The following is a 21,952-nucleotide window of genomic DNA, read 5'->3' on the forward strand; positions in this document are numbered from 1 at the left end:
CTATTCCCCAGGTCGTTGCTGTAAATGAGAATGTGTTTTCAGTCAACTTACCTGGTAAAATAAGGTCTAGATAAATAAAATACATTCACGAGAAATGCTCTAACATTTAAACATGCCATATCCAATGAGTGTGGGCCACTCTGCCCAAGTGGCATCTGCCTTGAGGTAAACAATGGAAAAACAACCAAATGATTTGTGTTTGTTATATCTGGAGTGCTTCTCCTGTCCTATTCGGTGTCCTGTGTGAATGTAAGTGTGCTCTCTCTAATTCTCTCTTTCTCTCTTTCTTTCTCTCTCTCGGAGGACCTGAACCCTAGGACCATGCCTCAGGACTACCTGACATGATGACTCCTTTCTGTCTCCAGTCCACCTGGCCGTGCTGCTGCTCCAGTTTCCACTGTTCTGCCTGTGATTATTATTATTTGACCATGCTGGTCATTTATGAACATTTGAACATCTTGGCCATGTTCTGTTATAATCTTCACCCGGCACAGCCAGAAGAGGACTGGCCACCCGACATAGCCTGGTTCTTCTCTAGGTTTCTTCCTAGGTTTTGGCCTTTCTAGGGAGTTTTTCCTAGCCACCGTGCTTCTACACCTGCATTGCTTGCTGTTTGGGGTTTTAGGCTGGGTTTCTGTACAGCACTTTGAGATATCAGCTGATGTACGAAGGGCTATATAAATAAATTTGATTTGATTTTGATTTGATTTGATGATTAACGTTACAACCATGTTTTCTGACAGTCTCCAATCCATCAGAATGGTAGGAGATGACAGTTTGTATAAACTCACTAGAAGGCGGAGTTAAAGGAACAGAAACTAGGTTACTCACAATAACCATAGTGACATAGTGACTGCAGCAGCAGCTGAGTGGAGAGGAGGTGTTTCCCCCTGTCTAAACTTGCAAAGTCTGTTCCATAAACTCTCCTGTGCTTCAAGAATCTCCTTGTGCAGGCTTTAAATACTGATTTGACCAATCACATTTTACACACAGCCTGCCACTGAGAAAATAACTTACTACTACTACTACTACTAGCCCATAGCTTGCACTGCCTCCTCACACTTTACCACAGCTTCCAGCTAGGTAACACACCACAGCACAGACACGATGGGAACTGTGAGAATGTTACTCTTCTCCGTTATACTGTCACCGTGGGTGCTCTCCTTGACTGGGAAACACTTTAACCAGGACTCAACGCTCCGACTGAAACAACAGGATGTATTGTTCGATAGAGAAGTTTATCTGGAAGCAAGGAGGTCTAAGGTAAGATGTATTTTTTTTTATATCAGTCTTCTTTTCCAGTATTGAAAATAATGCCAAGAGTGTGCAAAGCTGTCATTAAGGCAAAGGGTGGCTACTTTGAAGAATCTTCAACATAAAACATATTTTGATTTGTTTAATTAAACACTTTTTTTTGGTTACTACATGATTCCATATGTGTTATTTCATAGTTTTGATGTCTTCACTATTATTCTACAATGTAGGAAATAGTCAAAATAAATAAAAACCCTGGAATGACTGGTACTGTGTATATACTATAAAATCTATACTATGTAATTAGAGGCAAATAATTACATAACCAGTTGTTTGTTTTATACTTTGAAAACAAATAATCTACTTTCCTTTGAACATTCTATTTTTTGTTGTTGTATGCAAACATTGTCTTATTCATGCATTATTTAACAATGCCTCAGCAATAACAACTGGTCTATATTATTATGTCAGTAGCAACTCAAACCATAGCCATTGGCCTCAGTCCCACTTCACTGTAACAGTCCGATTTGGATGACAGTCCGAGTCTAATTTCTCTATCCCCTAGTCTAATTCCTGCCGGGTGAAATCTGTGCCATCAGGGACTGATTTGAAAGCGGTTGGCTGGGCTGTCTGTCCAGAGCTCCAGACTCAGTCCAGACTCATAGTGATTGTGATTAGTCAGCACAGTAGGGTTCTACTGCCCTAGTAGAATGGAGGTTCCACTGCCCTAGTAGAATGGAGGTTCCACTGCCCTAGTAGAATGGAGGTTCCACTGCCCTAGTAGAATGGAGGTTCCACTGCCCTAGTAGAATGGAGGTTCCACTGCCTTAGTAGAATGGAGGTTCCACTGCCCTAGTAGAATGGAGGTTCCACTGCACTAGTTGAATGGAGGTTCCACTGCCCTAGTAGAATGGAGTTTCCACTGCCCTAGTAGAATGGAGTTTCCACTGCCCTAGTAGAATGGAGGTTCCACTGCCCTAGTAGAATGGAGTTTCCACTGCCCTAGTAGAATGGAGGTTCCACTGCCCTAGTAGAATGGAGGTTCCACTGCCCTAGTAGAATGGAGGTTCTTAATGCCCTAGTAGAATGGAGGTTCCACTGCCCTAGTAGAATGGAGGTTCCACTGCCCTAGTAGAATGGAGGTTCCACTGCCCTAGTAGAATGGATGTTCCACTGCCCTAGTAGAATGGAGGTTCCACTGCCTTAGTAGAATGGAGGTTCCACTGACATAGTAGAATGGAGGTTCCACTGCCCTAGTAGAACAGAGGTTCCACTGCCCTAGTAGAACGGAGGTTCCACTGCCCTAGTAGAACGGAGGTTCCACTGCCCTAGTAGAACGGAGGTTCCACTGCCCTAGTAGAACGGAGGTTCCACTGCCCTAGTAGAACGGAGGTTCCACTGCCCTAGTAGAACGGAGGTTCCACTGCCCTAGTAGAACGGAGGTTCCTCTGCACTAGTAGAATGGAGGTTCCTCTGCACTAGTAGAATGGAGGTTCCACTGCCCTAGTAGAATTGAGGTTCCACTGCCCTAGTATAATGGAGGTTCCACTGCCCTAGTAGAATGGAGGTTCCACTGCCCTAGTAGAATGGAGGTTCCACTGCTCTAGTAGAACGGATGTTCCAGGTTGGATAAGCCCTGCTTCAGCTCCCAAGGGGCCCAACTCCTTCTGCTAAGGGGCCAGAGGTCAGAGGTCACCCAGCAAACAGTTCAGGCTCCTTGAATGTCCTTGAATATTAGGTAACATTCCAAAGCTCCTGCTGAACCGAACGCAGTTTGGCATTTATTGATTTGACTCGTGAAGTCATACAATCTTATTTTAAACCTAACCATAACACTGCGAGCCCTAATGCCTAACCCTAACCTTAAAGCAAAGATTCACCCATATGATGCAAACTCATTATACTGGCTGTATTTCTGCCTGCTTGAACGGAGAATATCTCAGATAAACATGAAATGACCCCGGGAATCGATATAACATAATTCAGAAATGCACAAAAACTATACTCAAAATGGGTGAATTGTTCCTTTAAATTAAGACCAAAAAGCACATTTTAGTTTTCATGAATTTTTACAATATAGCCAATTTTACTTAGCAGCTGACCCATCTAGCGGAAAGCGCTGAGTCCTGCCTCAAGGGCTCACGACAATCAGGCTGGTTCCAGTCTGCTGAGCTCCTTTCCAAACAACATGCCTGGTTTAGCTGCCAAGGGGCCAGGATTCAGGGCTCACTCAGCAAACAGTTAACATTCCTATAACTTTGGGTAACATTCCAATGGAGTCCAAATGTAGTTTGGTTGCTGCGGGAGTCTCCAACTGAGTTGAGGTATGAAGCAGTGAACCCCTATCCAAACAGCAGTCCTGTATCTGAAGCCAAGGGGCCCTGCTTTTCCCCTTGCTAAGAGGCCAGCGCTCAATTCTCACCCAGCAAACAGTTAACGTTCCTATAATGTTAGGTTATGTTGGAGTAAGGTACTGTAGGTAACCAATGGAGTCCCAATGGAGCAGAAGCAGTCTAGGAACTCACAGCAGCCCTGGTCTGGCAGCCAAGAAAACAGTGAATATTTCTACAATGTTAGGCAACGTTCTAATGGAGTCCCCATGGAGCAGAACTGAGATTCCAGTCTGGAGAACTCCCATCCAAACAGTTGCCATGGGGCCCTCCTCCTCCTGCCAAGGAGCCCTCTTCCTCCTCCTGCCAAGGGGCCTTCTTCCTCCTCCTGCCAAGGGGCCCACCTCCTCTTCCCGCCAAGGGGCCCACCTCCTCTTCCCGCCAAGGGGCCCTCCTCCTCCTCCCGCCAAGGGGCCCTCCTCCTCTTCCCGCCAAGGGGCCCTCCTCCTCCGCCCGCCAAGGGGCCCTCCTCCTGCCCAGGGGCCCTCCTCCTCCTCCCGCCAAGGGGCCCTCCTCCTCCTCACCCCAAGGGGCCATCCTCCTCCTGCCAAGGGGCCCCTCTCCTTCTGCCAAGGGGCCCTCCTCCTCCTGCCAAGGGGCCCCTCTCCTTCTGCCAAGGGGCCAAAAAAGCTCAGGGCTTGAATGTTCCATGGACGTTAGGTAGGCTTAAATTCCAAGGCTCATCCCTGGTTCTGAAGCCAAAGAAGGGGCCAAAGATCAGGGCTCACCCAGAACACAGTTAACATTCCTACAATGTTTAGGTAACATTAAAATGGCACATAACTGAGGTTTCTGTCTGGAGATCTCCAAACAGCACCCGTGGTCCAGATGCCAGGAGGTCATGGGCTCAGGTTCCTGTCTGGAAAACTCCCATCCAAACAGCTCCCCTGGTCCAGATGCCAGGAGGTCATGGCTCAGGTACTGGAGAACAGGGGGAGTAGTTATTTTACCAGAACAGGCAAGTGAACACCAAGTCATGACTCCTGTGCTCTGCTGGGTTAGGCTTCCAGTGGCTAAATAGTTCAGGGTTAACAGCTACAGTGCCTTGCAAAAGTATTAATCTCCCTTGGCATTTTTCGTATTTTGTTGCTTTACAACCTGTAATTCAAATGGAATTTTATTTGGAATTCATGTAATGGACATACACAAAATAGTCCAAATTGTTGAAGTTAAATGAAAAAAATAACATACGAATTTAAAATGAAAAACGGAAAAATGGTGCGTGCATATATAATCACACCCTTTGCTATGAAGCCCCTGAATAAGATCTGGTGCAACCAATTACCTTCAGAAGTTACATAATTAGTTAAATAAAGTCCACCTGTGTACAATCTAAGTGTCACGTGATCTGTCACATGATCTCAGTATTTTTCCACCTGTTCTGAAAGGCCCCAGAGTCGGCAACACCACCAAGCAAGGGGCACCACCAAGCAAGCGGCCCCATGAAGACCAAGGAGCTCTCCAAACAGGTCAGGGACAAAGTTGTGGGGAAGTACAGATCAGGGTTGGGTTATAAAAAAATATCAGAAACTTTGAACATCACACAGAGCACCATTAAATCCATTATTAAAAAATGTAAAGAATATGGCACCACAACAAACCTGCCAAGAGAGAGCCGCCCACCAAAACTCACGGACCAGGCAAGGAGGACATTAATCAGAGAGGCAACAAAGAGACCAAAGATAACCCTGAAGGAGCTGCAAAGCTCCACAGCGGAGATTGGAGTATCTGTCCATAGGACCACTTTAGGTCGTACACTCCACAGAGCTGGGCTTTACGGAAGAGTGGCCAGAAAAAAGCCATTGCTTGATGAAAAAAATAAGCAAACACGTTTTGTGTTCGCCAAAAGGCATGTGGGAGACTCCCCAAACATATGGAAGAAGGTACTTTGGTCGAATTACAAAAATGTTGCTTTTTGGTCATCAAGGAAAATGTTAGGTCTGGCACAAACCCAACACCTCTCATCACCCTGAGAACACCATCCCCACAGTGAAGCATGGTAGAAGCTGCATCATGCTGTGGGGATGTTTTTCATCGGCAGGGACTGGGAAACTGGTCCAAACTGAAGGAATGATGGATGGTGCTAAATAAACAGAAATCCTTGAAGGAAACCTGTTTCAGTCTTCCAGAGATTTTACTTGGGATGGAGGCTCACCTTCCAGCAGGACAATAACCCTAAGCATACTGCTAAAGCAACACTTAAGTGGTTTAAGGGAAAACATTTAAATGTCTTGGAATGGCCTTGTCAAAGCCCAGACCTCAATCCAATTGAGAATCTGTGGTATGACTAAAAGATTGCTGTACACCAGCGGAACCCATCCAACTTGAAGGAGCTGGAGCAGTTTTGCCTTGAAGAATGGGAAAAAATCCCAGTGGCTAGATGTGCCAAGCTGATGGAGACATACCCCAAGAGACTTGCAGCTGTAATTTTCTTCAAAAAGGTTGCTCTACAAAGTATTGACTTTGGGGGGGGGTGAATAGTTATGCACGCTCAAGTTTTCTGTTGTTTTTATCTTATTTCTTGTTTGTTTCACAAGAAAAAATATTTTGCATCATCAAAGTGCCAGGCATGTTGTGTAAATCAAATTATACAAAGCCCCCTCAATTTTAATTCCAGGTTGTAAGGCATTAAAATAGGAAAAATGCCAAGGGGGGTGAATACTTTTGCAAGCCACTGTATGGGTAAGAGATTCTGGACTGCTGTTATGCTGCAACTGAAATGCCCAGCAATGGAATAATAGAGACTTCTGGAATAAGAATCTAAACAGCTTTTAGATAGTTTTACTAAAAGAAGTGAAGAGTGTATACTCCTGAAAGACACCAAAGTCAAACAATGCTAACAAAACCTCAAAGTTGATGTTTCTGCCAGATGGCTAGAGAAGCTGGAAGATCACAGTACATCTGTGCTCTCCAAAATACAACAACACACTATGACAGAAACATTCAGATCTTCAGGGAAGCCAATATAAAGTACGTGGTGTTACAGTTGCAGTTTCTCCCACCATATGACCAACTGACCATATGAACTGAGAGCTTGCATGCACAGGTATACCGTATGTCAAAATTACAGTAACATCCCGAAAATTCCCAGGTTTTACAGAAATCCCGGTTGAAAGATGTCCGAAATAAAGAGGGATTAGGATATCTGGGATTGTGGACTTCAGAAAGAGGAGGACCGAGCAAGCCCCCATTCTCATCAACAAGCCCCATTCTCATCGACAAGTCCCCATTCTCATCTACAAGCCCCCATTCTCATCGACAAGCCCCCATTCTCATCGACAAGCCCCCATTCTCATCGACAAGCCCCCATTCTCATCGACAAGCCCCCATTCTCATCGACAAGGCTGTAGTGGAGAAGGTTGCCTCTACCTTGACTCTGTACCGTAACACCCTATATATAGCCTCTACATTGACTCTGTACTGGTACCCCCTGTATATAGCCTCCACAATGACTCTGTACCATAACACCCTGTACAGTGCATTGCGAAAGTATTAGGCCCCCTTGAACTTTGCGACCTTTTGCCACATTTCAGGCTTCAAACATAAAGATATAAAACTGTATTTTTTTTGTGAAGAATCAACAACAAGTGGGACACAATCATGAAGTGGAACAACATTTATTGGATATTTCAAACTTTTTTAACAAATCAAAAACTGAAAAATTGGGCGTGCAAAATTATTCAGCCCCCTTAAGTTAATACTTTGTAGCGCCACCTTTTGCTGCGATTACAGCTGTAAGTCGCTTGGGGTATGTCTCTATCAGTTTTGCACATCGAGAGACTGACATTTTTTCCCAGTCCTCCTTGCAAAACAGCTCGAGCTCAGTGAGGTTGGATGGAGAGCATTTGTGAACAGCAGTTTTCAGTTCTTTCCACAGATTCTCGATTGGATTCAGGTCTGGACTTTGACTTGGCCATTCTAACACCTGGATATGTTTATTTTTGAACCATTCCATTGTAGATTTTGCTTTATGTTTTGGATCATTGTCTTGTTGGAAGACAAATCTCCGTCTCAGTCTCAGGTCTTTTGCAGACTCCATCAGGTTTTCTTCCAGAATGGTCCTGTATTTGGCTCCATCCATCTTCCCATCAATTTTAACCATCTTCCCTGTCCCTGCTGAAGAAAAGCAGGCCCAAACCATGATGCTGCCACCACCATGTTTGACAGTGGGGATGGTGTGTTCAGGGTGATGAGCTGTGTTGCTTTTACGCCAAACATAACATCTTGCATTGTTGCCAAAAAGTTCAATTTTTGTTTCATCTGACCAGAGCACCTTCTTCCACATGTTTGGTGTGTCTCCCAGGTGGCTTGTGGCAAACTTTAAACGACACTTTTTATGGATATCTTTAAGAAATGGCTTTCTTCTTGCCACTCTTCCATAAAGGCCAGATTTGTGCAATATACAACTGATTGTTGTCCTATGGACAGAGTCTCCCACCTCAGCTGTAGATCTCTGCAGTTCATCCAGAGTGATCATGGGCCTCTTGGCTGCATCTCTGATCAGTCTTCTCCTTGTATGAGCTGAACGTTTAGAGGGACGGCCAGGTCTTGGTAGATTTGCAGTGGTCTGATACTCCTTCCATTTCAATATTATCGCTTGCACAGTGCTCCTTGGGATGTTTAAAGCTTGGGAAATCTTTTTGTATCCAAATCCGGCTTTAAACTTCTTCACAACAGTATATCGGACCTGCCTGGTGTGTTCCTTGTTCTTCATGATGCTCTCTGCGCTTTTAACGGACCTCTAAGACTATCACAGTGCAGGTGCATTTATACGGAGACTTGATTACACACAGGTGGATTGTATTTATCATCATTAGTCATTTAGGTCAACATTGGATCATTCAGAGATCCTCACTGAACTTCTGGAGAGAGCTGCACAGAAAGTAAAGGGGCTGAATAATTTTGCACGCCCAATTTTTCAGTTTTTGATTTGTTAAAAAAGTTTTAAATATCCAATAAATGTCGTTCCACTTCATGATTGTGTCCCACTTGTTGTTGATTCTTCACAAAAAAATAAAGTTTTATATCTTTATGTTTGAAGCCTGAAATGTGGCAAAAGGTCGCAAAGTTCAAGGGGGCCGAATACTTTCGCAATGCACTGTATATAGCCTCCACATTGACTCTGTACCGGTACACCCTGTATATAGCCTCCACATTGACTCTGTATCGTAACACCCTGTATATAGCCTCCACATTGACTCTGTACTGTAATACCCTGTATATAGCCTCCACATTGACTCTGTACCAGAACCCCCTGTATATAGCCTCCACATTGACTCTGTACCGGTACCCCCTGTATATAGCCTCCACATTGACTCTGTACCGTAACACCCTGTATATAGCCTCCACATTGACTCTGTACCAGAACCCCCTGTATATAGCCTCCACATTGACTCTGCACCGTAATACCCTGTATATAGCCTCCACATTGACTCTGTACCGTAACACCCTGTATATAGCCTCCACATTGACTCTGTACCAGAACCCCCTGTATATAGCCTCCACATTGACTCTGTACCGGTACCCCCTGTATATAGCCTCCACATTGACTCTGTACCGTAACACCCTGTATATAGCCTCCACATTGACTCTGTACCAGAACCCCCTGTATATAGCCTCCACATTGACTCTGCACCGTAATACCCTGTATATAGCCTCCACATTGACTCTGTACCGTAACACCCTGTATATAGCCTCCACATTGACTCTGTACCAGAACCCATGTATATAGCCTCCACATTGACTCTGTACCGGTACCCCCTGTATATAGCCTCAACATTGACTCTGTACCGTAACACCCTGTATATAGCCTCCACATTGACTCTGTACCAGAACCCCTGTATATAGCCTCCACATTGACTCTGTACCGGTACCCCCTGTATATAGCCTCCACATTGACTATGTACCAGAACCCCCTGTATATAGCCTCCACATTGACTCTGTACCGGTACCCCCTGTATATAGCCTCCACATTGACTCTGTACCGGTACCCCCTGTATATAGCCTCCACATTGACTCTGTATAGCCCCCCCCCCCCACGGACCTACACATAGAGGACCCACACCGGGAGAACCTACATCCAGACCACAACACCACCAGCCACGAACACACACCCCCCTCAACCCCCCCCCCCCCCCCCCAAGTCAACCATGCCCACACCCCATTTAGGCCATTTCTCCATCTTTCTCCCTACCTCTCCTTGAGTCTCTCTCCATCCCTCTCACATACTGTATCTGACCATTTAAGCTGAGGGTTATGTTACAGGTATGTAGTTTTCATAAGTGTGTTGGTCTATTCCCATCTAGAGAGAGGTAGCAGGTCTGTTCCCATCTAGAGAGAGGTAGCAGGTCTGTTCCCATCTAGAGAGAGGTAGCAGGTCTGTTCCCACCCAGAGAGAGGTAGCAGGTCTGTTCCCATCTAGAGAGAGGTAGCAGGTCTGTTCCCATCTAGAGAGAGGTAGCAGGTCTGTTCCCATCCAGAGAGAGGTAGCAGGTCTGTTCCCATCCAGAGAGAGGTAGCAGGTCTGTTCCCATCTAGAGAGAGGTAGCAGGTCTGTTCCCATCTAGAGAGAGGTAGCAGGTCTGTTCCCATCTAGAGAGAGGTAGCAGGTCTGTTCCCATCTAGAGAGAGGTAGCAGGTATGTTCCCATCTAGAGAGAGGTAGCAGGTCTGTTCCCATCTAGAGAGAGGTAGCAGGTCTGTTCCCATCCAGAGAGAGGTAACAGGTCTGTTCCAATCCAGAGAGAGGTAGCAGGTCTGTTCCCATCTAGAGAGAGGTAGCAGGTCTGTTCCCATCTAGAGAGAGGTAGCAGGTCTGTTCCCATCTAGAGAGAGGTAGCAGGTCTGTTCCCATCTAGAGAGAGGTAGCAGGTCTGTTCCCATCTAGAGAGAGGTAGCAGGTCTGTTCCCATCTAGAGAGAGGTAGCAGGTCTGTTCCCATCTAGAGAGAGGTAGCAGGTCTGTTCCCATCCAGAGAGAGGTAGCAGGTCTGTTCCCATCCAGAGAGAGGTAGCAGGTCTGTTCCCATCTAGAGAGAGGTAGCAGGTCTGTTCCCATCTAGAGAGAGGTAGCAGGTCTGTTCCCATCTAGAGAGAGGTAGCAGGTCTGTTCCCATCTAGAGAGAGGTAGCAGGTCTGTTCCCATCTAGAGAGAGGTAGCAGGTCTGTTCCCATCTAGAGAGAGGTAGCAGGTCTGTTCCCATCCAGAGAGAGGTAACAGGTCTGTTCCAATCCAGAGAGAGGTAGCAGGTCTGTTCCCATCTAGAGAGGGGTAACAGGTCTGTTCCCACCCAGAGAGAGTTAGCAGGTCTGTTCCCACCCAGAGAGAGGTAGCAGGTCTGGGAACAGGGAAACAATGAAAAAAAGCAGTGGAACTGTCTTTGAGGTCCAGAGTTGAGTTTGACGGGTCTGCAGTATTAATCCTAAATGTGACTCTACAGTATTAATCCTAAATGTTACTCTACAGTATTAATCCTAAATGTGACTCTACAGTATTAATCCTAAATGTTACTCTACAGTAATAATCCTAAATGTTACTCTACAGTAATAATCCTAAATGTTACTCTACAGTATTAATCCTAAATGTTACTCTACAGTATTAATCCTAAATGTTACTCTACAGTGCTAATCCCAAATGTTACTCTAGAGTATTCATCCTAAATGTGACTCTACAGTATTAATCCTAAATGTTACTCTACAGTATTAATCCTAACAGTGTGACTCTACAGTGTTAATCCTAACAGTGTTTTTCTACAGTAATAATCCTAAATGTTACTCTACAGTATTAATCCTAAATGTTACTCTACAGTATTAATCCTAAATGTTACTCTACAGTATTAATCCTAAATGTGACTCTACAGTGTTAATCCTAAAAGTGTGACTATTTTCCTCCACTAGAGAGAGGCAGCAGCGTTGTGGCTGGGAGAGGACTATGACTCCAGAATGGTCTTCCTGCCTGCTGATGAACCAGACGATGCCCCAGCCTCAGGTAAGATAGCTACTTTAGCTTTCTTGTTCCTCCCTCCCTGCCTCTTCCTCCCTCCCCTTCTCCCTCTGTCCATACTGGTCTCTCTCTGCCTCTTCATCCCTCTCTGTCTCTTCATTCCTCCTCTTCTCTCTCCATCCATACTGGTCTCTCCCTTTGACTCTCCCTCTCTCCCTGCCTCACTCTCCATCTCCCTCTCTCCCTGCCTCTCTCCCTGTCTTTGACTCCCTGTCTCCCCATGCCTCTCCCTCTCTACCTGCCTCAGTCTTTGTCTCCCTGTCTCCCCATGCCTCTCCCTCTCTACCTGCCTCAGTCTTTGACTCCCTGTCTATCCATGCCTCTCCCTCTCTACCTGCCTCAGTCTTTGTCTCCCTGTCTATCCATGCCTATCTCTGCCTCTTCCTCTCCCAGACTCACTCTCTTTCTCCTTCCCTCTTCCTCTCCCAGACTCACTCTCTTTCCTGATGTACTGCCTAGCTGTGTGGGGTAGCAAAGGGAACACACAACAGCACTAAATGGAAGCTGTCATGCACCACGTCTGCCTGTGTGTCTGCCTGTGTGTCTGCATGTCTGTCTTTCTGTCTGCTGTGTTTGTGTGGGTTTCCTGTCGGCCTGGGAGAAGACCACGCACGCACGCACGCACGCACACACACACCCACACACACACACACACACACACACACACACACACCAACGAAAGCAACCTTTGCAACTACAATAGCCTCAAAGTGCTATCGGCATGGCACAAGTAATTGTTCCAACAATTGGAAAATTCCCGAAAATGATGTCATGGCTTTAGAAGCTTCTGATAGGCTAATTGACATCATTTGAGTCAATTGGAGGTGTACCCGTGGATGTATTTCAAGGCCTACCTTCAAATTCAATGCCTCTTTGCTTGACATCATGGGAAAATCAAAAGAAATCAGCCAAGACCTCAGAAAAAATTGTAGACTTCCACAAGTCTGGTTCATCCTCGGGAGCAATTTCCAAAATACTGAAGGTACCACGTTCATCTGTACAAACAACAGTACGCAAGTATAAACACCATGGGACCACACAGCCATCATACCGCTCAGGAAGGAGATGCGTTCTGTCTCCTAGAGATGAACGTACTTTGGTGTGAAAAGTGCAAATCAATCCCAGAACAACAGCAAAGGACCTTGTGAAGGTGCTGGAGGAAACAGGTACAAAAGTATCTATATCCACAGTAAAACAAGTCCTATGTCAAAATAACCTGAAAGGCCGCTCAGCAAGGAAGAAGCCACTGCTCCAAAACCACCATTAAAAACGCCAGACTACGGTTTGCAACTGCACATGGGGACAAAGATGGTACCTTTTGGAGAAATGTCCTCTGGTCTGATGAAACAAAATTTAACTGTTTGGCCATAATGACCATCGATATGTTTGGAGGAAAAGGGGAGGCTTGCAAGCCGAAGAACACCATCCCAACCGTGAAGCACGTGGGTGGCAGCATCATGTTGTGGAGGTGCTTTGCTGCAGGAGGTACTGGTGCACTTCACAAAATAGATGGCATCATGAGGTGGACAATTATGTGGATATAATGAAGCAACATCTCAAGACATCAGTCAGAAAGTTAAAGCTTGGTCGCAAATGGGTCTTCCAAATGGACAATGACCCCAAGCATACTTCCAAAGTTGTGGCAAAATATCTTAAGGACAACAAAGTCAAAGTCCTTGAGTGGCCATCACAAAGCCCTGACCTCAATCAAATAGAACATTTGTGGTCAGAACTGAAAAAGTGTGTGCGAGCAAGGAGGCCTACAAACCTGCCTCAGTTACACCAGCTCTGTCAGGAGAAATGAGCCAAAATTCACCCAACTTATTGTGGGAAGCTTGTGGAAGGCTTCCCGAAACGTTTGACCCAAGTTAAACAATTTAAAGGCAATGCTACCAAATACTTATTGAGTGTATGTAAACTTCTGACACACTGGGAATGTGATGAAATAAATAAAAGCTGAAATAAATAATTCTCCCTACTATTATTTTGACATTTCACATTCTTAAAATAAAGTGGTGATCCTAACTGACCTAAGACAGGGAATATTTACTATGATTAAATGTCTGGAATTGTGAAAAACTGAGTTTAAATGTATTTGGCTAATGTGTATGTAAAGTTCCGACTTCAACTGTAGGTTGGACATCTGTAAGATTCAAGACCCTTTAATGACACAAAAATCTGTCAGTCAGTCAATCCATCCATGACATCCATTCATCTATCCAACTATCCATCCATCCACCCATCCATCCATGACATCCATCCATCCATCCACCCATCCATCCATGACATCCATCCATCCATCCATCCATCCATCCATCCATCCATCCATCCACCCATGACATCCATCCATCCATCCATCCACCCATGACATCATCCATCCATCCATCCATCCATGACATCCATCCATCCATCCATCCATCCATCCATCCATCCATCCATGACATCCATGACATCCATCCATCCATCCATCCATCCATCCATCCATCCATCTATCCATCCACCCATCCATCCATGACATCCATCCATCTATCCATCCATCCATCCATCCATCCATCCATCCACCCATCCATCCATGACATCCATCCATCTATCCATCCATCCATCCATCCATCCATCCATGACATCCATGACATCCATCCATCTATCCATCCATCCACCCATCCATCCATCCATCCATCCATCCATCCATCCATCCATCCATGACATCCATCCATCCATCCATCCATCCATCCATCCATCCATCCATCATGTGTGTTCTGTGTCTCCAGAGCTGCCCACATGCCTGCTGTGTGTGTGTCTGACCGGCTCTGTGTACTGTGAGGAAGTTGTTCCTGAGATGACTGCTGTGCCCACCCTGCCCAAGGAGACTGCCTACCTCTACGCCCGCTATAACAAGATCAACAAGATCACCAATAAAGACTTTGCAGAAATCGGTGAGTCGGGGTTGAAACATACAGGAAGTTAATAGATATGAAGTTCACTGTCCTGGTTGGAGAATTCTCTCCTTGCTTATTCTAAAGCCAGATATCTTATATATATCTAACTATATATCATATATCTGGGATATATCTATCTATATATCATATATCTGGGATATATTTATCTATATATCATATATCTGGGATATATCTATTTATATATCAGATATCTGGGATATACCGGATTTCTAGATACCTGGGAAGTAAAACTACTGGAACATGTCCAATATATATAATACTACTGGAAAATGTCCAATATATATAATACTACTGGAAAATGTCCAATATATATATAATACTACTGGAACATGCCCTACATACATTATATAATACTACTGGAACATGCCCTACATACAGTATATAATACTACTGGAACATGCCCTACATATATAATACTACTGGAACATGCCCTACATATATAATACTACTGGAACATGCCCTACATATATAATACTACTGGAACATGCCCTACATATATAATACTACTGGAACATGCCCTACATATATAATACTACTGGAACATGCCCTACATATATAATACTACTGGAACATGCCCTACATATATAATACTACTGGAACATGCCCTACATATATAATACTACTGGAACATGCCCTACATATATAATACTACTGGAACATGCCCTACATATATAATACTACTGGAACATGCCCTACATATATAATACTACTGGAACATGCCCTACATATATAATACTACTGGAACATGCCCTACATATGCAGAGGAATATTCATTCAGGGATGAAAGAAAGATAACAGATGGACATTTTCTTGGCCTCGCGGAGGGTCTGTAGACATCTAAATGCTTCCTTTATTTGGGCATTTGTTTGTGTTTGTGGATGTTATGTGGGCCCCTCGAGGCCCGGCCCTGGCCCTTTACTGACATAAGTAGAGGCACATCTGGATTTAAAGCTGGCGAGACGGAATGTCTGGCAAACTCTCTCGGTCTCTATCCCGGTTTTAGATTTACACTGCAGAAGTTTAAACTCCCAGAAGGGTAGTTCTGAATCATCCATATTTCTGTGTGTACATTTGAAAAATAGTCAAAACATTGCATAACTTACTTTATTTACAGATAAACCATTCCTATCAGAGCATGAGGGCTATAGCTTAGCAGTGCCTTGTGTTAGATAAAACAGCATTTTCGCAATTTTACAACCTCTGATCGACAATTAAGTTCTATTCTTCTCCAATCTATTCTATGCCAGAGACTCTGAAGAGGATCAACCTAACGGAGAACCTGATCTCTGAATTTATGTTCTATTCTGATTCGAGAATTAGAGTATGTTCTTTGTCCTACGTTCTATTCCATTTTATCTCCAGTGACTCTGAAGAGAATCGACCTGACGGGAAACCTGATCTCTGAGATCCAGGACGGAGCGTTCTCCAAGCTTACCCTATTGGAGGAACTCAATTTGGCTGAGAACCATCTGGTCAAGCTGCCCATGCTGCCCGGCAAGCTCACAACCTTCAACGCCAACCACAATCAGCTCAAAACCAAAGGGGTCAAGGCCAACGCCTTCAAGGTATGTTTCAGTGTATTATACTCCCTGTGGTGTATTAAGATACTCAACAACAGCGTTTCCATCCCACTGGGATGTAAGTGGTGTATTAAGATACTCAACAACAGCGTTTCCATCCCACTGGGATGTAAGTGGTGTATTAAGATACTCAACAACAGCGTTTCCATCCCACTGGGATGTAAGTGTTGTATTAAGACACTCAACAACAACGTTTCCATCCCACTGGGATGTAAGTGGTGTATTAAGACACTCAACAACAACGTTTCCATCCCACTGGGATGTAAGTGGTGTATTAAGATACTCAACTGGGATGTAAGTGGTGTATTAAGACACTCAACAACAATGTTTCCATCCCACTGGAATCTTTGTCAGGTAAGACAGTTCAAGACGTTGCGGGATTGTGTAGCTAGCTACAATGTAAGCCACCTTGGGTGCTTGACTGTGGCTCGTCAGGTGGCTGCGTTTCCAGGACTGCCCTCTTAACATACCCTAGCATGTTGGAAGGATGGAGTTGTAAAAAGGAATGAGAAATAATCCTTGTATACTGACTATTAAAAGTGCAAGAGGATATTTAAAGATGGATCATCATCAGCATATATTTAGGATATAATATATCTGGTGGCAGCGTGGCCTAGTGGTTAGAGTGTTGGAGCTGTAACCGGAAGGTTGCAAGTTCAAATCCCCGAGCTGACAAGGTACAATTCTGTCGATCTGCCCTTGAACAGGCAGTTAACCCACTGTTCCTAGGCCGTCATTGAGAATTAGTTCTTAACTGACTTGCCTCGTTAAATAAAAAAATGTAATAAGGTTGGTGATTTGTGCTCTGTCTTTTGGTGCAGAAACTGAGGCAGCTGGTTAACCTGTTCCTCGGAGACAATGAGCTGGAGGCCGTGCCAGTGATCCCTGAGAGCGTCCGCATTATTCACCTACAGGTCAGTACCACACACTAAACTCAGACTGGACACTACAGAATGAGTTCAAAATGGCATGCATAGGAGTCTGAGTTTATCCTGACAGAGGTAGCGAAGTTTCAGAAACTTTTTGAAAGTTTCCCAAAAATCTGAGCTCTGATGAACTGAACTGCTTGTCCTGACCAGGAAAAAGTATTGAAATGGTCAAATAGCTCTGCTGTATTTATGTTGGTCAAAAAGCACTGCTCTCTGAGTGCTGTCTTGGGGCCTGAGTTTCTCCTGACTAGGATAGCTCTAATGTCTGGGCCCTGAGTTTCTCCTGCTCATACATGATCAAGAAAATATCCTAGAGCAGGGACTAACTACCCTTACCCAGAGATGGGCAACTGATGGCCCAGAACTCGAAATTTACTGTTGAGAGTAGAGGCTACTGGCTACTGGTAAAATGCATTTAATTAATAAGAGAGTTAAAGCTGCAATGTGTCACTTTTTGGTCGACTCGACCAAATTCACATAGATATGTGTTTTATAGATCTGTCATTCTCATTGAAAGGAAGTTTAAGAAGTGGTAGATCTGTTTTATGTGCAGTATTTCTATGCTTCCCATCCTCAAGTTTAGTTTTTACTTTTGGTTTTGTCCACCAGCTTGAAACAGAATAAAATACAATATGTTTGTTTATGGAAAATATATTTCACAGTTGTTTAGATGGTACAATAATTCTCTACACTGATTTTGTCACATAAACTGACATTTTTGCAACCAGGAAATGGCGGAGCTATTTCTGCATATTGCACCTTTAAGTACTTTAACTGCACAAATAGTTTGATTGCACAAATCACTTGACTGCATGTGTGTGTATGGATGTGCGTATGCAGACCCTCGAACCACTGCGGTCCCACATTATTCATTACCCCATCAAAGTTGCCCATCCCTGTCCTAGAGTAATAGTGATCCTGCTCTTCATCTCTCTTTTCTCTGCCATACAGAACAACAACATCACTGATGTCACCTCCGACACGTTCTGTAATGGCAACAACACGTACTACATCAGACCCAACCTGATAGAGGTGAGGTTGGATGGGAACCCAGTGCTGCTGTCCAAGTCCCCCGACAGCTTCACCTGCCTCAAGTCTCTCCCCGTCGGAAAATACCGCTAAACAAAAGACTCCCTGGGAAAAGGGATTTCGCTAACTTTTCCAAAATTCCCAGTTTTTCCAGAAATCCTAGTTGGAGGAGTCCTAGAATCAGTAGGGAATAAACAGGGAATCCGGAATACTCCAAACAGGATATCTGTATAACTAGGGGATTTAGGAAAAGTTTTCCAACGTTAATGGACTTCCTGGTTATTAAATAACATTACAGTAGTAAAACAGATTCTACAGGGCTTTCAGCCAGACAGACACATACAACGCAATTCCCTATTCTACTTGACGAAGACAAGACCATCTGATATGACTGGTCGTCTACACAATTACATTCCATTTCTGTCTGAACGTTTCTTCTGTAAAAAATTGTGCCCAGGTCTTTCAGAAGGCTAGTGGATTGGGACTGAAACGTTAGCGTGTCCCATTAGCAAGCTACGTCAGGCTTCCTCTCTGCGTGGGTTCTGATTTAATTTCCTTTACGTTTAGACTGGTCTTGAACATAAACTTGAACACATGAGCTAAATGGTCTGAAGCCTTTGTAAATACACCTTTTATTCTGCTTCTGCATAATGTATGAATTATGACTTCTTCAAAATGTTGAGTCAAGCTTTTGGCTTTCTGAATTCTGTGAATTACCTCCATGTAAACTGGTTCTTAAGTAGAAGTTGACAATACATGTATCTTTGAAATACGTAGCCTGTAGTAATGTGAACCTAATGTGTCTCAAAATTGTAAGCTTTGATATTGAAATGGTGGAATCAGACATGGTATGATCCTTTTCTAAAGTCCTTTTAGAAAAGGATCATTAGGAATTATTACCTGTGATTATTACCTGTGATTATCACCTGTGGTTATTACCTGTGGTTATTACATGTGATTATCACATGCGATTATTACCTGCGATTATCACATGCGATTATTACCTGTGGTTATTACCTGTGGTTACTACCTGTGGTTATTACCTGTGGTTACTACCTGTGGTTATTACCTGTGGTTATTACATGTGATTATCACATGCGATTATTACCTGCGATTATTACCTGTGGTTATTACATGTGGTTACTACCTGTGGTTACTACCTGTGGTTATTACCTGTGGTTATTACATGTGATTATCACATGCGATTATTACCTGCGATTATTACCTGTGGTTATTACATGTGGTTACTACCTGTGGTTACTACCTGTGGTTATTACCTGTGGTTATTACATGTGATTATCACATGCGATTATTACCTGCGATTATTACCTGTGGTTATTACCTGTGGTTACTACCTGTGGTTATTACATGCGATTATTACCTGCGATTATCACATGCGATTATTACCTGTGGTTATTACCTGTGGTTACTACCTGTGGTTATTACATGCGATTATTACCTGCGATTATTACCTGTGATTATTACCTGTGGTTATTACCTGGGGTTATTACCTGTGGTTATTACATGTGATTATTACATGAGATTATTACCTGTGATTATTGCTTGTGGTTATTACCTGTGGTTATGACCTGTACAGTAAAATCCCAAAAATTGTATTTGACCGTGGCTGTGTTTTTATACATTTTAATACAATTAAAATACTTTAAAAAAAATTAAACCCTGCATGAACGTCAACCAAACAAAAACCCATTTTGTTTTTCTGAGTGTAATTTGTAAACAACAACAACCATTTACATTGACACGGTATAGAGAAGGGATAACTTTCTCCACGATAACTATGAACTGCAAGGATTGCAAATATCTACGGTTTTAATAGTTTGCCACACATTCAAATAGTGAAGACCTGGGTAAATGATGTTACTTTAAGCCAGCCAACTTGGCAGACACCACCACTACACTACAGTATAACAGCACATCACCAGAACTATATCCACTGATATACAGTATAACAGCACATCACCAGAACTATTTCCACTGAAATACAGTATAACAGCACATCACCAGAACTATTTCCACTGATATACAGTATAACAGCACATCATCAGAACTATTTCCACTGATATACAGTATAACAGCACATCACCAGAACTATTTCCACTGATATACAGTATAACAGCACATCATCAGAACTATTTCCACTGATATACAGTATAACAGCACATCACCAGAACTATTTCCACTGATATACAGTATAACAGCACATCACCAGAACTATTTCCACTGATATACAGTATAACAGCACATCACCAGAACTATTTCCACTGATATACAGTATAACAGCACATCATCAGAACTATTTCCACTGATATACAGTATAACAGCACATCACCAGAACTATTTCCACTGATATACAGTATAACAGCACATCACCAGAACTATTTCCACTGATATACAGTATAACAGCACATCACCAGAACTATATCCACTGATATACAGTATAACAGCACATCACCAGAACTATTTCCACTGATATACAGTATAACAGCACATCACCAGAACTATTTCCACTGATATACAGTATAACAGCACATCATCAGAACTATTTCCACTGATATACAGTATAACAGCACATCATCAGAACTATTTCCACTGATATACAGTATAACAGCACATCACCAGAACTATTTCCACTGATATACAGTATAACAGCACATCACCAGAACTATTTCCACTGATATACAGTATAACAGCACATCATCAGAACTATTTCCACTGATATACAGTATAACAGCACATCACCAGAACTATTTCCACTGATATACAGTATAACAGCACATCACCAGAACTATTTCCACTGATATACAGTATAACAGCACATCACCAGAACTATATCCACTGATATACAGTATAACAGCACATCACCAGAACTATTTCCACTGATATACAGTATAACAGCACATCACCAGAACTATTTCCACTGATATACAGTATAACAGCACATCACCAGAACTATTTCCACTGATATACAGTATAACAGCACATCACCAGAACTATTTCCACTGATATACAGTATAACAGCACACCACCAGAACTATTTCCACTGATATACAGTATAACAGCACATCACCAGAACTATTTCCACTGATATACAGTATAACAGCACATCACCAGAACTATTTCCACTGATATACAGTATAACAGCACATCACCAGAACTATTTCCACTGATATACAGTATAACAGCACACCATCAGTTATATGCTTTTCTAACCGGGTATAATAATACGAGTATGTTTATACTGTTTAGCCTGATTCTCCAACAAGAATGTGGTATCTGGCAAAATATATCACACTGAGCTACTGCTCATCTGTAAGCTTGACAGGTTGGCTAGGCAATAAGAGGGTAGGCTTGGGTATAGGAGGTTGGCTAGGTTATAAGAGGGTAGGCTAGGGTATAGGAGGTTGGCTAGGTTATAAGAGGGTAGGCTAGGGTATAGGAGGTTGGCTAGGTTATAAGAGGTTGGCTACGCTATAAGAGGTAGGCTAGGGTATAGGAGGTAGACTAGGTTATAAAAGGGTAGGATAGATTATAAGAGGTCGGCTAGGTTATAAGAGGTTGGCTAGGTTATAAGAGGGTAGGCTAGGTTATAAGAGGTTGGCTAATCTATAGGAGGTAGGCTGTGCTATACGAGGTAGACTAGGTTATAGGAGGTAGGCTGGGCTTTAAGAGGTAGGCTAGGTTATAAGAGGTATTCCAGGTTATAAGAGGTAGGCTAGGTTATAAGAGGTCGGCTAGGCTATAAGAGGTAGGCTAGGCTAGACGAGGTAGAATAGGCTATACGATTATATTAGA

At 43.3% G+C, this 21,952-nt stretch overlaps 1 protein-coding gene across 1 annotated transcript; it reads left to right on the forward strand.

Moving 5' to 3' along the window:
• The first annotated feature begins 840 nt into the window (after nt 1–840).
• On the forward strand, nt 841–19,845 carry LOC139402252 (mimecan-like). Its single transcript, XM_071146350.1, has 6 exons — nt 841–1,263; nt 11,539–11,629; nt 14,413–14,577; nt 15,964–16,166; nt 17,003–17,095; nt 18,062–19,845. Exons 1-6 carry the CDS (start codon nt 1,108–1,110, stop codon nt 18,230–18,232), a joined length of 879 nt encoding a protein of 292 aa, XP_071002451.1. The 5' UTR covers nt 841–1,107; the 3' UTR covers nt 18,233–19,845.
• Nucleotides 19,846–21,952: the final 2,107 nt, after the last annotated feature.

This window comes from Oncorhynchus clarkii, unplaced genomic scaffold, assembly GCF_045791955.1.
Source record: "Oncorhynchus clarkii lewisi isolate Uvic-CL-2024 unplaced genomic scaffold, UVic_Ocla_1.0 unplaced_contig_4199_pilon_pilon, whole genome shotgun sequence".
NCBI classification, from domain to species: Eukaryota; Metazoa; Chordata; class Actinopteri; order Salmoniformes; family Salmonidae; genus Oncorhynchus; species Oncorhynchus clarkii.

Bases quoted from the DNA above. Each gene is read 5' to 3' on its own strand.
- LOC139402252 (XM_071146350.1), top strand. From the start codon at position 1,108: ATGGGAACTGTGAGAATGTTACTCTTCTCCGTTATACTGTCACCGTGG. The intron at 1,264-11,538 runs GTAAGATGTATT...TTCCTCCACTAG, and splicing joins TGGAAGCAAGGAGGTCTAAG to AGAGAGGCAGCAGCGTTGTG. The intron at 16,167-17,002 runs GTATGTTTCAGT...CTTTTGGTGCAG, and splicing joins TCAAGGCCAACGCCTTCAAG to AAACTGAGGCAGCTGGTTAA.